This window comes from Manacus vitellinus, unplaced genomic scaffold (assembly GCF_001715985.3).
Source record: "Manacus vitellinus isolate BGI_N305 unplaced genomic scaffold, ASM171598v3 scaffold_74_pilon, whole genome shotgun sequence".
NCBI lineage: Eukaryota > Metazoa > Chordata > Aves > Passeriformes > Pipridae > Manacus > Manacus vitellinus.
In genome coordinates, this window is record NW_021940780.1 from 1835406 (window position 1) to 1849505 (window position 14100).

At 46.1% G+C, this 14100-nt stretch overlaps 1 protein-coding gene across 1 annotated transcript in view; it reads right to left on the reverse strand.

Moving 5' to 3' along the window:
- Nucleotides 1-6442: 6442 nt before the first annotated feature.
- Nucleotides 6443-14100, reverse strand: part of DOCK5 (dedicator of cytokinesis 5) — a 60506-nt gene continuing 52848 nt past the window's right edge. Inside the window, exons 44-48 of the mRNA XM_029964567.1 lie at nt 13745-13911; nt 12804-12981; nt 10664-10799; nt 8881-8978; nt 6443-6836 (exon numbers count right to left, since the gene is read on the reverse strand). Of these exons, the coding sequence (XP_029820427.1) occupies nt 6735-6836; nt 8881-8978; nt 10664-10799; nt 12804-12981; nt 13745-13911 (681 nt within the window). The 3' untranslated portion in view covers nt 6443-6734. The remainder of the gene's footprint in view (nt 6837-8880; nt 8979-10663; nt 10800-12803; nt 12982-13744; nt 13912-14100) is intronic.

A 14100-nucleotide genomic window follows, 5' to 3' on the forward strand; every position in this document is an offset into this window, starting at 1 on the left:
AACTGCTCTGAAGTTGCATTTAAATGGCTGAAAATAATTGTGTGGATTATTGGATTAAAAGAGGGACATCCCAGTGCAGGGGTGGGAGCAGCAGGACAGGCTCTGCTTTGTGGCCTGCAACGAAAATTTGGATGTGGGAAAACTTTGATTTCACATTTAGAGCCCCAAACCCTCCCTGATCTCCCCGGTCTGTGGCTAAAACAGCCCCAAAACTTCATTAAATGCCCCAAAAATAAACTTACTGCTGGGCTGGAACTCTCCTCACGCCTCGGTGTAGGCAGGAAAGACTTTTAAATGCTCTTTTTTTTTTTACTGGTTCGGTCATAAAAACTACATTTATTTTAAAAAGGTATTTACAAACTTTACAAGAGTCAATACATTTTTAAAAAAACCACGGAAATTTATACACCTTGCTTTACAGAGACTCCTTTCCCAAAGCTCCTGCTCTCTTCAGAGAGCTGTTATTTTTTTAATAAAAGCTGTATTATTTTTTTTGCTGATTCAAAAAAAAAATGAGGGGAAAAAGAAAAGGAAAAAAAGAAAAAAAAGGAAAAGAAAAGCCTGCAGAGGTGAGTTTGGAGTTAAAAAACCACATCCAGGACACACAAACCCACGTCCCACGAACTCCAAGTTCTCCCAAAATCACAGCAAGGTTTGTCATGATTAAACCTCTATAACCCCACAGTGAGAAATGACATTAATTAATACCATGTACCTGAATTTTGGAGCTGCTGAGGAACTTGCACCTCTGTTTAAAAACACAAACCAGTAGAAAAGTAGAGTCTGGGAGTGCCAAAGTGTCCTAAAGGTGCTTTAATTAATTAATTAATTAATTAGAGCAGAATCTGGTGAATCTCACGTGCCAGTGCAGGGAAAAAAATCACATTATTGTTTAATTTTTCTTTGCTGTTTTAGTTCTTGCAAAAGCTCACCCTGATACACCAGAGAATTTGGTCTGCACCAGTAAAAACGAGATAGTTTTTAATTAAAAATTTTAAAAAAATCCAAATAAGGCAGCAGAAACGGGTCAGGAATGTTTTCACTATATATATATATATGAAAAATTAGTTAAATTACAGATTTCAATTTATTATTTCCATTTACAATTAGAAAAATAAATAAGGAGAGAGAAGATCTGAGGGGGTGTCACTGCAAGGCCAATCTGGGTGTGAGTCTGGAGCAAACCCTGGGCTGGGAGAGGGGAGTTTGTGGGATGTTATTTATTATTCCCCAAAATCTTTGCACATCCAGGGGGGTGTTTCTGCCACTGCACATCCCAGAGCTGCTCTCCCTGGGATTGTGTGTCCTTCCCTAATCCCATAATCCACCAAAACTCCTGTTCCTGCCCATCTTCTCCTGATTTTTCAAGGAATTTAGCCCAGCACAACCAGTTTTAATTAAAAAGCTCCAGCAAACGAGTGTTGCAGCCCATTTCTCTCCAAGGGGACAAAAATAAAACCCTCAAAAACTTGAAATTTTAACACCAGCTTTGAACAGCAGGGCTAAGAAACTGGATTAGGGTTTTGCCTTCTGGATTTTTAACTTGGAGATTTGGGGTTTCAAACTGCAAATTGGGTAAAAACACTGATTTTTTTTTTTGATTTCTCATATGCAGAGAGCATCATTATGGACCATCCTGCTCCCATTTTTAGCCCTCCAGTTTAAAAAGCATCAGAGACACATCCAAGAGCATCCAAATAACATAAAAAGATGATTCTTGTTTAAAAAACTAAGTAGAGACACCTTAAATTGTGAAAATTAAACCTCACAACTCAGGCAGGTGCTGGAGCAAAGAGCAAACACCTAAAAAAAGAATCAGGGCTCTGGTGGGATTTCTCATAGATGTGGGCACTTAATTCCACTTAATTAAAATCAGTCAGGCCCCAGGCTTAGCCACACACTTAAATGCCCAACTGCCTTTAAAAAGCTAAAAATTAAATGAGTTTTTTGGGGGGCTAAAACTGGCACAAAGCTCTGAATGTTTCAGGCACAGAACAGAAATTCCACCTTGTGCCTCTGAGCCAAAAATGCTGATTTTTATCAGCCAAGAACATCCCCCCCAGTCAGTCCCACAGGTAAGAAAACAACCCCAATTTGGGAGCAGTGGAGAGAAGTGGGGAGAGTCTGAATTCCACCATTCAGACTCTACAACAAAAATAAGGCTGAGAAAGGGAAAAAGAATTAAAAAAAAATCACCTGATTTAAACCCCTTTCTGGCAAATTTGCCAATGAAAACACTCAAAAAGAGGAGAAAGACTGAGCTTGGGATTAATCAGCGTTGGGAGTGATTTAATAATCAGCTTTTAACCACCAGAACAAGAGAAAGGTGCAGCCAAAGGGCATCAACTCCTTTGTTGGCTAAAAGGTATAAATAGGGAAAAGTTTGGACCCCCACTACCAAAAATTCAGGGTGAAGAAGGGCCAACAGGATGCTGCTGGACCCACGAGTGCTGAAGATTTTCTGCCTGATCTCTCTCTCTTTTCTATTCCTTTCTACCTCTCCACCTCACATTTCATGCTAAATAATAAATACAATATTGACTTTGGCACATGGCCTTGTTTGCACCTTAATTCAGGCAGAGGCTTCTCCAATAATCAGATTTTAACACGCCTTTAGTGCTGTTTAAGGGTCTTTAAGCCAAATAAAAGGGCTTTTTAAAGCTTAAATTACACCAAGCACTGAATATTCCTGATTTTTGCAGCGCTGGGATGGGTTCCAGCCACCCCCTGCTCACTCCCCTGCCTCTTTAGAGACTCACCTGCTTCCAGGTGACTCTGGGCTCAAAAATGATCATCCAGAAGAGACAGAAACTGGGTTTTTTTGAGCCAAAGAAAGGAAGGGAAGGGGGAGGATAATTAACCACTTACACACCAAGTCCTCAGTTCATAAACCTCACCCATAAAACTGCACAAAAAGCAGCGAGAACCAAACCTCCTCAGGTTAAAGGGCAAAGTGGAAAGGGCAGAAAGGTCAGCTGAAAAATTCCTGCCAAGGTCAGAGCTCCTCCTGGGAGGGTTTTTTTTTTTTGCATGGATCGGTTCCCCGCTCCAGGAAAAATGCCCAAGGTACATCCACGTGCTAAAGTTGTGAAAGAAGAACTAAGGAAGGGTGGAAAATGAGACTTGAGAGTCACTGGGCACCAAAATATCCCAAATCTGGCAGCTGGTTTGTTCACCTCATTCCCTGGGATCCCCACTCTGTTCCTGCTGCCTCTCCAAAGGATTTAAAAGCCAACCTGCCCTGGCAAGGAAATGCAGCCAGGAATGAGGGACCAGGCAGATTCAGAGAGGGGAAAGACACTGAATTAATTAAATGAATTAACTGAATTAACCAGAGGTGCTGTTGAGATGCTCAGCAGACACCTCAGACCACATCCTGCTGTTCTGCCTGAAGCAAAAGTCTCACAAGGAGACAAAAAGTTCTCGTTGGAGCGAAGTTTGGGAGGATCCTGGAGTTCCTGTGAGCAGGAGGGAAGTGGTTACAAGGGAGGAAGAAGTGGATAAAAACCAAAAGACAAGAAACCCTCCTGTGGTTTTCAAGTCAAGCAGAGTTTGTGTCTCAGAACACAAGGAGGAGCTGACACATCCCCTGGTGCTCCAGGGAGGGGGGGACCTGGCCAGGGTGTCCAGGAAGGTTTCCAAGATTCCCCCTGGGAAGCAGCAAGGCAGAGGCAGCTGGGAGTGTGTGCAGCAAACATGGATGTGATGTGACTGCCCTGCAAGCCCTGAAACATCCCCAACCTGATGGGAATGCAGGGTGACTGGGATGCAGACAATCTGTCTGCCAGAGCCAGCAGCTCCTGGAGTCACACAGGAGGCACCAGAATCCAGAGGAACAAAAGAAAGGACAACTTCAGGCTGAATAAAACCCCCCCCAGGGCTTCACTGGGTTTGCTTTTCCCTGAAAAACTTCCATGAGGTTTAACAAACTTCATTTTTTCACTGGGAGCCGTTTCTGTGTGTAATGAAAAACCATTTCTGGCTGTAATGAAACCCCATTTCAGTCAGGTGAGCACAAAAAAGGTGCAGTGGCCTTCAAGAAAAACCCCCAACCCAAGAGTTAATTGTATTTACTACTGTCAGTAACATCCTCAGCAGGTTTTTAGTGGCTCCCCCCAACTTGTACCAGATAATCAGAAGTCAAATGACAAGTTACAGTTACAGTAAAATTATTCCTGGAAAAGAAAATGTTCCTCAATACTGATGATAAATTAACTCCAAACAGACAAAGTTTCTTATAAGTGCAGAAATTTGGATCCAAATTCCTCAGCTGGTCCCTCTTTGTAAGTTTTAAGAATCTTTAAAGTCTCCAAGAAGTCTCAATCTATACTTTACAATTTTGAGTTCCACAGTGAAAGGGAAGAACAAGAAGCAATTTTTTGCCAATCCCTGGAAAACATCAGGGAAAAAATAACAGCCAGGACACGACCAGGGCAGTCCCAGAGGCAGAGTGGAAGGGAAAACCCTCTGCCTGAATGGGGCAAGAGAATAATTCTTACAAATCAAGGAAACCTCCACCTGCACTTGCTTTTCTGCTTTAGAGTGAGATATAAATGATGATATCTAAAGAAATTCTGAATTAGGCAGCTTGGCAGGAAAAGCAAAGTTCTTCATGATGCATTATTCCTGAAACAGGCACTCTGGGGAAGTCCTGCTCCACACAGGATTCCAGTGGCAGCTCAGCCATGGGAATTCTGTGCCTGAGGCCCATCTGGTCCAGAAATAACACTGATATTTGTGTTGGATTTTTGGTCACTATGCAGCTCTGGGCACAGGCTATTCCTGCAGTGCCACAGCCCTTCCTGCAGGGACCACGTGATTTTAAACCCTAAAATCCTGTTGATTTTTCTCTATACAAACAGAAAGACATCCAGACAGAGCAGGGAATAAATAACTAAAGCAAAAATTAAATACATTACTCCCACAAAAGAGTGGAGTGATCCAAGCAAGAGGAAAAGAGGTGGTTAACTGTCAAGTCTTTCACACATCCCAGATCTAAATGGCTCCTTAAAGTCCAGCCTATCAAAAACCTGGATCAAGGGAGGCTCTAAACCAAAGTGCAAGTACTGCCACAAATGGGGGCAGGGGGGAAAAAAGAGAATTACTTGTACTTGTGTGGATGTGCCCAAAGGAAAGGTCACAGGAGAGAATCAGAGTCTCGTGGCTGAGGTCAGGAGGGAGAACTGGGTTTGCACATTCCATCCTCTCCAAGTTGCTGGGACCAGTCCAGCCCTGGTATCAGTGCAGGTGGGACCAGTATAGTCCTGGTACCAAAGCAACTGGGACCAGTATAATCCTGGTACCAAAGCAACTGGGACCAGTATAATCCTGGTACCAAAGCAACTGGGACCAGTATAATCCTGGTACCAAAGCAACTGGGACCAGTATAATCCTGGTATCAATGCAACTGGGACCAGACCAGCCCTGGTAAAAGTGCAGCTTCTCTTCACCTCCCACATTCCCATTTCCACCCCTTTAAAAAGCACAAAGGTGAAGTTTTGTCCCAAGTCCCAGACAGAGGGGACACAACTCAGGGAGGGTCTCAAGTGCTCTGTAGGGTTCAATCCAGTGAAATCCTGGCAAAGGACTGGTGAACTCTCCCTGGAGCAGAGCTGGAGTGAGGCAGGGGTTGCTCTTCATCCCACACACAAAAAAAAAAAAAGCAGAGAAAAGGTTTTTCACATCTGCTGCCAACGCTCAGGTCTCTGCCTGCAACCAGGGATCTTCAGGGACTTCTCCCACCTCACACCTTGGGAGCTGCTGCTTCCCAGCAGGAATGGCTGGGATCTGCTCCACATCATGAGGATCAGATCTTGGCTCATCAGGGATCACAAATATGAGAAATAAAAATACTTTTATATATATATATATTATATATAGGCGTCTCGTGAGGTTGTAAGATATCCAAGTTCCAAAACCTGAACTGGAGCATCAGGGTCTTTTTTTCCTGGATAAGGGAGATGCAAAAGTTCTTAAAAATTAAAATCTTTCAGGGCCATGTGAGAATCTTGTGTGCACAGGGGTTTCTCTTCTGTCTCTGGCCTAAAGGAAGATCCATCATTTTTGACAGAGGATGGCCAAGTGGAAAGAAGGGAAATCCCCTTTTTAGAGAAAAGAAACCCTTTTTAGGCAAATATTAAGCTTAAAAATATTAAGCTTAAAAATATTAAGCTTAAAAATATTAAGCTTAAAAATATTAAGCTTAAAAGTATTAAGCTTAAAAGTATTAAGCTTAAAAATATTAAGCTTACCTGAAAAAGGTGGGATTTTGTAAAGCTACAAAATGCATGAAATTTAAACCCAAGGGGGTCTTTTCTCCCCGAAAACTCGGGGTGAGACCAGACCCAGAGAGCGCTGAATAAATCCTTTCTTTTTGTCTCGTGAGGTTTTGCAGTTCTTTCTAAATTCGAGGGAGAAATTTTTCTCCCAACAAACACAGCTCGAAACTCACGTGAAAAATACTGCTGGACACACCTCCCACTGCTCTGCCTCCCCTGGCTTCAGACCCCCGGTGCAAAATCCCTCCTGGGACTGATGACACCGGGAAGGAGCCGCTGGAATTGCAGCAGGGCTGGAACTCAGGGCAGACAACGCTGAGGCAGAAGAGAATTCCAGTAGGGATCAGTGTCCCAGGGAAAGCAGGGCTTGGGGAACACAGTCAACAACAGTTCCTTTGGGTCTTTCCCAAGGAAAACTCCAAGGAGGGATCACCAGGCTGGGGGTGGGATCCTCCCTCACTGCAGCCCCTGCTCCGAGGACACCACGCTGGATTTCCTGGTTTTTGGGGGTGGAGGGGGAGGTTTGGCTTCCCTTCTGCTGGGCAGTGGTGGAGCAACCTGAGAAGGGGAAAACACACAGAAAAATAGACCATTACTGGCAAGTGGAGGCGTTTTCCTTCACCAAATGATGGATCCAAAAGGTCCTGATGCTTCCCTCAGGGTCAGATCTTGGAATTCTGCCTCCCAGCACCACCAGTCCCTGACAGGGGCAAACAAGGACAGAGCCCCAGGAGGTAACAGGAGCAGAGATATTTCTGACTCCTAAAACATGCTTCTGGACATATTTAAATTGATTTAAATTTAAATTGAAACGCTGGACCTGCAGCCCAACTTTGCCAGTTGGTCCCGTGTCCCACCTTTTGTTCCTCAGGACAATGGCAATAAACCCACCTCCTTCCAGTTTCCAAAAGTGCATTATTTTTATCCTGCTGGCTTGATGGAGCTGCACCAAGCAGGGGCCAAAAGGATGTACAACACTTCCAAATCAGACTGGTAAAACTAACACCACAAAAAAGGGGAGCAAGTGAAGTTCTAATAAAACAAGTTCTAATTAAACAAGTTCTAATTAAACAAGCCACATCCTGCCTGTCTGGCACAGGGGCTCGCAGGATGTTGCTTATTCTTGCAGAAAACTGCATTAGGAGGTTCTTTTGAGCTGTTCCTCTGCCTGTTTTAGGGGCCATCCTGTAAATAAACGAGATGTGAAAGGCCAGGTGAGCAAAGAGCTCGTGTGGCTCCACCACTTCTGAGCCAAAACTGCCAAGATTTCAGGGCTGCTTTAACCAAAGGCAGACAGAGACAACTTTACAACAGCAAAGCAACAAAACCCTTCAGAAAATACTTTACAATCTCTCTTTGCAGCCCAGTGAATCCTTCTCCTCTGGCTGCAAGCCAAGGGCAGCCTTGCAAGCCAGGACATGTTAATAATTAGTTTCCTTACAAGACTCGAGGGAAAGAGGCTCTTTCATTAATCCTCTGGAAGCAGTGGCTCCCCCAGCACATCCCAGGGGCTGGAATATCTCTGCCAGTCCCACCAGGACAGCAGCTCCAGGGGCTGTTTCCAGGGGCACAGCCAATTCCAACCCAAGGAAGGGGGAAGGACAAAACCTCCTCCTCATCCCACACTTGATGGCACTGTCACATCCCAGTGTCACATCACTGAATTAAGTGATCAACTGTTTTCTTGTCTTCCTGGGCTGCCAGAGGTAAAATATTTATAAAGTGTGATCGTTCTTTAAGTCCTTTTGGGTCCCATCCCAGCTCATCTCACTCAGGTACTCCCCAAATCCTCTTTGCCAACGGGACTGGGGGAGATGTTCATGCCTTTAAATTACAAAAGGTGCTTCTTAACAGGGCTTGGGGAGGCTCCACCCTCCCAAATTATCCCCAAAGGGATGATTTCTACTGCTGCCCCTTGGTAACAATTGGTCTGGTACCAGAACCACCTTCATTTCAGGGGCAGGGGAAGTGATTCCCACACAATAACTGGAGTTATCTGCACCTCAGGGACTCCAAACAGCCTCCAGACTCTGTAGTTTAAGAGAAACATCAGTGGTACAGCATAAAAAAAATGGCAATTTGATGTTCCTCGCAGGAAAGCACTTCATGGAATTGAGACAAAGGCTGTGGCTGAGGCAGGGACTTAGCACAGGCTCTTTTAAGTCACTAATGACTTCAAAAACTTGATTATTCTGAGCTGAGGACTTAAAAGGAGACATTTATCACCTCAGAAATGGGGGAAATTTCCCCTCTATTCCTTTTTCGGGCCCAAATTATTGCATTGTTTCACGCTGGTCGTGTTTTTGAAATTTTTCCCTCACGGTGCTCGTTTGTTTTCAGTATCTCTTCCCACCCCCACACTCAGTTTTCCTGACCAAGGACAATACAACTCCCACTTGGAAAAAGAAAAAAAAAAAAGGAAAAAAAGACTTCACTCCTGAAGCAAAAAAAAAAACCCTTTTTCTTCTTTTGTGGTTTCAGGGAGTGAAGCAGTAAAATGATTAGACAAGTCTCAGGCAGCACCACCCTTGGAAAATTCCACTGGTGCCTCTTTCTCAAAAGCTGCTGCTCTCCAAAAAAATGTCAGCTCTCATTTCCTCACCTCCACAGAATTCCTGGGGTTGCTGTTCTCATAGGGTTTGCTCTTGGGTGGAGGAGGGGGTGGGGTTGCCAATCCATCAGCCTGCAACGAGGGAAAACCTAAGAGCAACAACAGTAATTAGAAAAGACATGAAAGTAGGTGGAAAAGGAACAGGAAATGGGACTGAACACGTCGCATTTTAAGGGAGGTTCATTTAATATCTTGTGCTTTCCATCTGCCAACAGCTCTCTGCTTTAGCAGCTAAACCTGACTGGATTTGTTGGAGTCACAGTCGTGTCTCCCTCAAGTTCCAAATGCCCCCAAGAGTTTTTCTCTCTCTCCACCAAATGGATGGGAGCTGCTGGGAGCCCTGAGGGAGCAGAGCCCTGCAGCCATTAGCACATCTGCCTGTCCAACCCCACAACTCCCTTTGATTTTAACTCCACTCGATGGAGGAGATAAGGACCTGAACTTCAGAAAGATCCTGTCTTGCTCCTAAGGGCAACTAAACCCCCTGGATAAGTGGGAGAGGGAGGTTTCTCATTCCTCTCACACATCTTTCTTCAGAGCATTCCTGATTTTGTGTTTCTGGTTGTCTCCTCCTCACCCCTCATATGTATTTTTTTGGTTTAAACCCCCTCACAGCACTTTTATGCTGGTTTGGTTCATCACTGGATTCTGAATTTACATCCACACCCAACCTTCTGTTCCTTTCAAAAAGGAGCAGCAGACTGAGAAATGCAACATCCATGGACTGCCAGGGGTGACCCTGCACAGGGATTTTTACCTTGAGCCATATTTAAATGTTGCTTCAGCATTAACAGGATTTTTCTCCCCCTTCGTTTTCAGGACCAGATTATTGTCCTATTTTGATCTATGCTTTATGTTTTGGAGACTTTCGCACAAATTGTTCATTTTGCTAATTACCTTCAAGATAAATTCCACCTCTTGTGGGTGTAACTTCACCAGCTCACTTTCCAAGCTGCAGAGCAAGTTCTACCAGACCTTTTTTACCACGTGATGGGAGTTTGTTCATTAATTAACAAAGCCCTCAGGGCCTGCCCAGGATATTTAGGCATCCAGCTGATCAGAACCACGTGGGATTGCTGTGGTTCCATCCTGTGAATCCACAGGAGATGCTCTTCTAGACCTGCCTTGATTTATCACCTACACTGACTGCATGTGATGTTCACCTTGAGGTTTAATATACCTTCCATAAGTCATAGAATTCTGGAATGGTTTGGGTGGAAAGGGACCTTAAAATCCATCCAGTGCCACCCCCTGCCATGAGCAGGGACACCTTCCACTAGCCCAGGGTGCTCCAACCTGGCCTTGGGCACTTCCAGGGATGGGGCAGCCACAGCTTCTCTGGAAAACCTGTGCCAGGGCCTCCCCACCCTCCCAGGGAAGGATTTCTTCCCATTATCCCATCTAACCCTTCCCTCTGGCAGTCTGAAGTTGTTCCCCCTTGTCCTGTCCCTCCATCCCCTGTCCCATGTCTCTCTCCATCTTTCTTGTACAAGTCAACACAGAAAAAAATCAAGAAACAAATTGAAAAAGGTAAAAGCTGTTGTCTGGAATTCCTCTGGCATCCTAATTTTAACCAGTGATCTCTAAGTGACAAGGGTGATCTTTGGTAACACAGCCAAATTTTGTGAGCTGACAAAAACGCCCACGACCATTATCAGCTCAGAGTCACCTTCTGTGCTCTAATGCAGAGCAGTTCCTCTTTCCCTCCCTCCCTCCTTCCCTCCCTGCCCAGTGTGGTCACCTCAGCAAACACAGACTCATTTCCAGGACTTACTTTGGGTCCTGGGGGTTTTGGGGGTGATGGGGGGTGGGCTGCGAGTCGACTGCTGGAGCGAAGAGCCCTGAAGCAAAGTCAGTCTGTTGTCTCCCAGCTGGAGACTCTTTGGCCTTTGTGCTTTCCCTGCCGTGCCCTGGTTGGAACAAAGGCAGACAAAACCCTTCAGAAGTCAGCCAGGTAAGAGCAGGCTGGTTTGAGGGGCCTCAGAGGATTAACTGAGATGGGAAGGTGTTAGGATGAAAAGCTGCTGCAGTTCTGTGAATAAACTGGGCAGGGCAGTGGGGGAGAAGTCTTTCCAAGAAGTAAAAAAACTGAAATTCTGGGTGCAGGTCAGGGCTGCTGGTGTCACCCAGCTCCTTGAGGCTGTGAAACAAGCCTATTTTAGGCTTTCCAGAGCAAATCCTTTGCATCTGGAACTTGGGAGGTGTTTCAGTTCCTTCCAGTGTCATGTGTGTCCTCTGTGCTCTTCACTCCAACCACGAGGCCACAAGAGTCCAGTTGAGGAATATCAGGGACCTTTTAAATATCAGTTTGTTGTTTTACAGAGCAGGCTGTCACTTAAACAGATAATTAAACTCACTGGGCTCTTCAGAGCTCAATTCTCCATCAGTTGGATTTCTCTTAGCACAGAGGAGACCACACACTGGTGAATATAAAACATTTAAAGCCCAAATCTGCTGGACACACACAGCAAGCCTTTGCTTCCCTCTGGCTTTCCAGCTCCCACACAGCTCAGCCAAGAGCTGCATAAATTCAGCCTGTCCCATTCTTGGGCTGCACTAGAGCAGCAATAAAACCAGCTTTCTCTGAGCTTTGCAGGGCTGTAACCCTGGACTGCTCATTCCCTTCAGGGAGCTGATAACACTTGGAATTTGCCCTCAGAGATGCTGGGGAGAAGGGAGGGTGGGTGCTGTGTTTGCATCTCTCAGCTCCCTGCAGTGCAAAGCCTTGGACAGACATTCCCCACTGCCCCAGCAAACCACACAAATGGGCTTTATCCCAGATATTTTCCCTCTAGTTTTAGTCAACAAAGTGACCAGCAGCTGCCAGCAGTGCCTGTGGGTTAAAGCCATTTAATCCAGCAGCAGAGGCAGAGGGGCCAGGCCTCCTGAACCACCAACATTCCCGACTCCCAATTTTCCTGCCCTGGAAAGCCTGTCAATACCCAGTGACACCAGCCCAGCTCCCCCTCTAATAAACATCCTGCAGCCTCCAAGTGCTGGCAGCACCACTCAGATTTGATGAGAATTCCTGAAAATGCAGGCCCTGTTCCTGCCAGATTCCGTTGGGCACTCGAGAGAGAAAGGGAAACACAGGAATTCATGTTTGCTCATTATTTACACAGCCTGTGCTCAGTCAGATTAGTATCACTGAGCTGAAATGCTCAGGTGCCCAATTCTCTCATCCTCTGACAGTGCAGCACAGCCTTTGCATCAATCAGGATAATATTCCAAGGTTCTACAGCTTTACCTGTGGGCTGAAACTTATCCCTGTGCATTAGTGATCACTGGGAATCCCACTGCCAACCCTAATCCCAACAGCTCCAAGATATTCCTCATTACAGCCTCCTGGGGGGGGATAGATTCCCTTCTATTCCTCTCCTGCAAATAATCTGCTGAAGGAATAACCCCTCTGCCCCCGTGCAGGAGGGTCTGGAGCAAAGCACAGGCTGGAACCAGGTTTTCCAAGTCCCAAGCTGGCGACTTAACGAGCAGCCCATCCTTTTTCCCTCCCCCAGCCCATCAGGCTGCTCCTCACCAGTGACAGCAGCTCAACATCTGGCCTGGCAGCTGGATTCCTGCCTGGGTGTCTTGGTTTGAGACACTGGGGCAGCAGGGATTGCTCCAACAAAAACAGGGGCAGCCCTGCAGGGCGCTGAGAGCATCACAGGGCCCCTGCTCTGACCACGAGTGGGGCACTCAGCACCTCCAGGAAGCATCAGAGCCTCCTGCTGCCAGTTTGGCCCTCCAGCCAAAGCTGTGACACCGGATTTTCCACAGAAAAAAAGCACATGAGCAAGGCTTTTGGAATTCCAACCCCTCCCACTGGTTAATGCAGCTCCCAAGGAGCAGCAGTGGGAACGCTCCCAACCCTCCTGCTGGGGATTGGGTTCTCACTGTCAGCATTATTGGGTTACCATTTTGGAAGTCAGTTCTGCTTCTGGCTCCTTCTCCACGATAACCTGAGACTTGCTAATGCTCCACTCCTTCCTCTTGAGTTTGCTGATCCTGTTGTCACCATCATCCTTCCCGGGCGGCTCCTCAGCTCTGGAAGATGTTGATATTCTCCTCTCCAAGAGAGGCTCCAGGATAGATCTGTGGCCCAAAAGAGGGAAAAAACACGAGTCCATCAGACCTTTCAAGGGCTGGTGGTTAAAGAGCTGCCATCTCTTAGTTTGCATGAGGTTATTGGGAAAAACTGAATGATGAACGTGATTTTTCAGCGAGATTCGTGCTGGGTTACCCCAGAAATTCTGAGTATTATGTCTTAGGTCTAATGAGATCTGTAAAATCACATTATGTAATGTGTAATAATGACTGTAAACTCTGATCTGCTTGCAGAGGGAGCCAGACCTTCATTTTATGCTGAGCCCTGCATTGCCCTTCAGCAAGTCCCCTAAACCCTTCTGCTTATCACAGCTGTAAATTAAATGTACAGAGAAGTAAAACCAGGGAATGTTTCCATGTGTGGCAGCTCCAATTCCATGGATGCAGCTGCAAACAGGGTGGAAACACGTCCTATGTGACTTATTCAACTCTTTGCTGACCACACCAAAATAAACCACCCTGCAGTGCCTTACACCTCCTGTTTTCCCAGGAAGCAGAGACAATGTGTGTGTCTGAAATACACCCCATCCCTCTTCAGGGCCAGGCAAATAATTTGGACAGCAGCTGTGGGTTCAATTCCCAGAATTATCATCCCTATTTGTGCCCCAAACTCCCTGCCTATAAAACGGAGCAATATTACAATTTTTCAATGTGCGTTACTAGGGAATAAACATTGATTTTAAGAGTAACTAAAATCCTTGCAAAGGCATTTTTGCAGTGCTGTAAATCAGGGGGAAAGGCTGGTACTGACCCATCCGAGCCTGGCCTGGAGGAGGTGCTGTCAGAGGAGGTGGAGGAGGTGGAGACCACGGAGGAGGCCACAGAAGTGACTGAGAGCCTCCTGAGGGTGGAGGACATGATGTAGGGCAGCACCACAGAGCCAGACCTGCTGGGCTTCCTCTCGGTCAGGGAGGGGGGCTGCAGGCAAAAACAGGGCTGAGAAACCACACAGCCAGAGAATCAGAGACTCACAGAGTCATCTGGGTTGGAAGGGACCTCTGAGATCATCCAGTCCAACCCTTGATCCAACCCCGCCGTGGTTCCCAGCCACATGGCCACTGAGGCACATTCCAGTCTCCCTGCTTAAGAACCAGGGATGGAGAATCC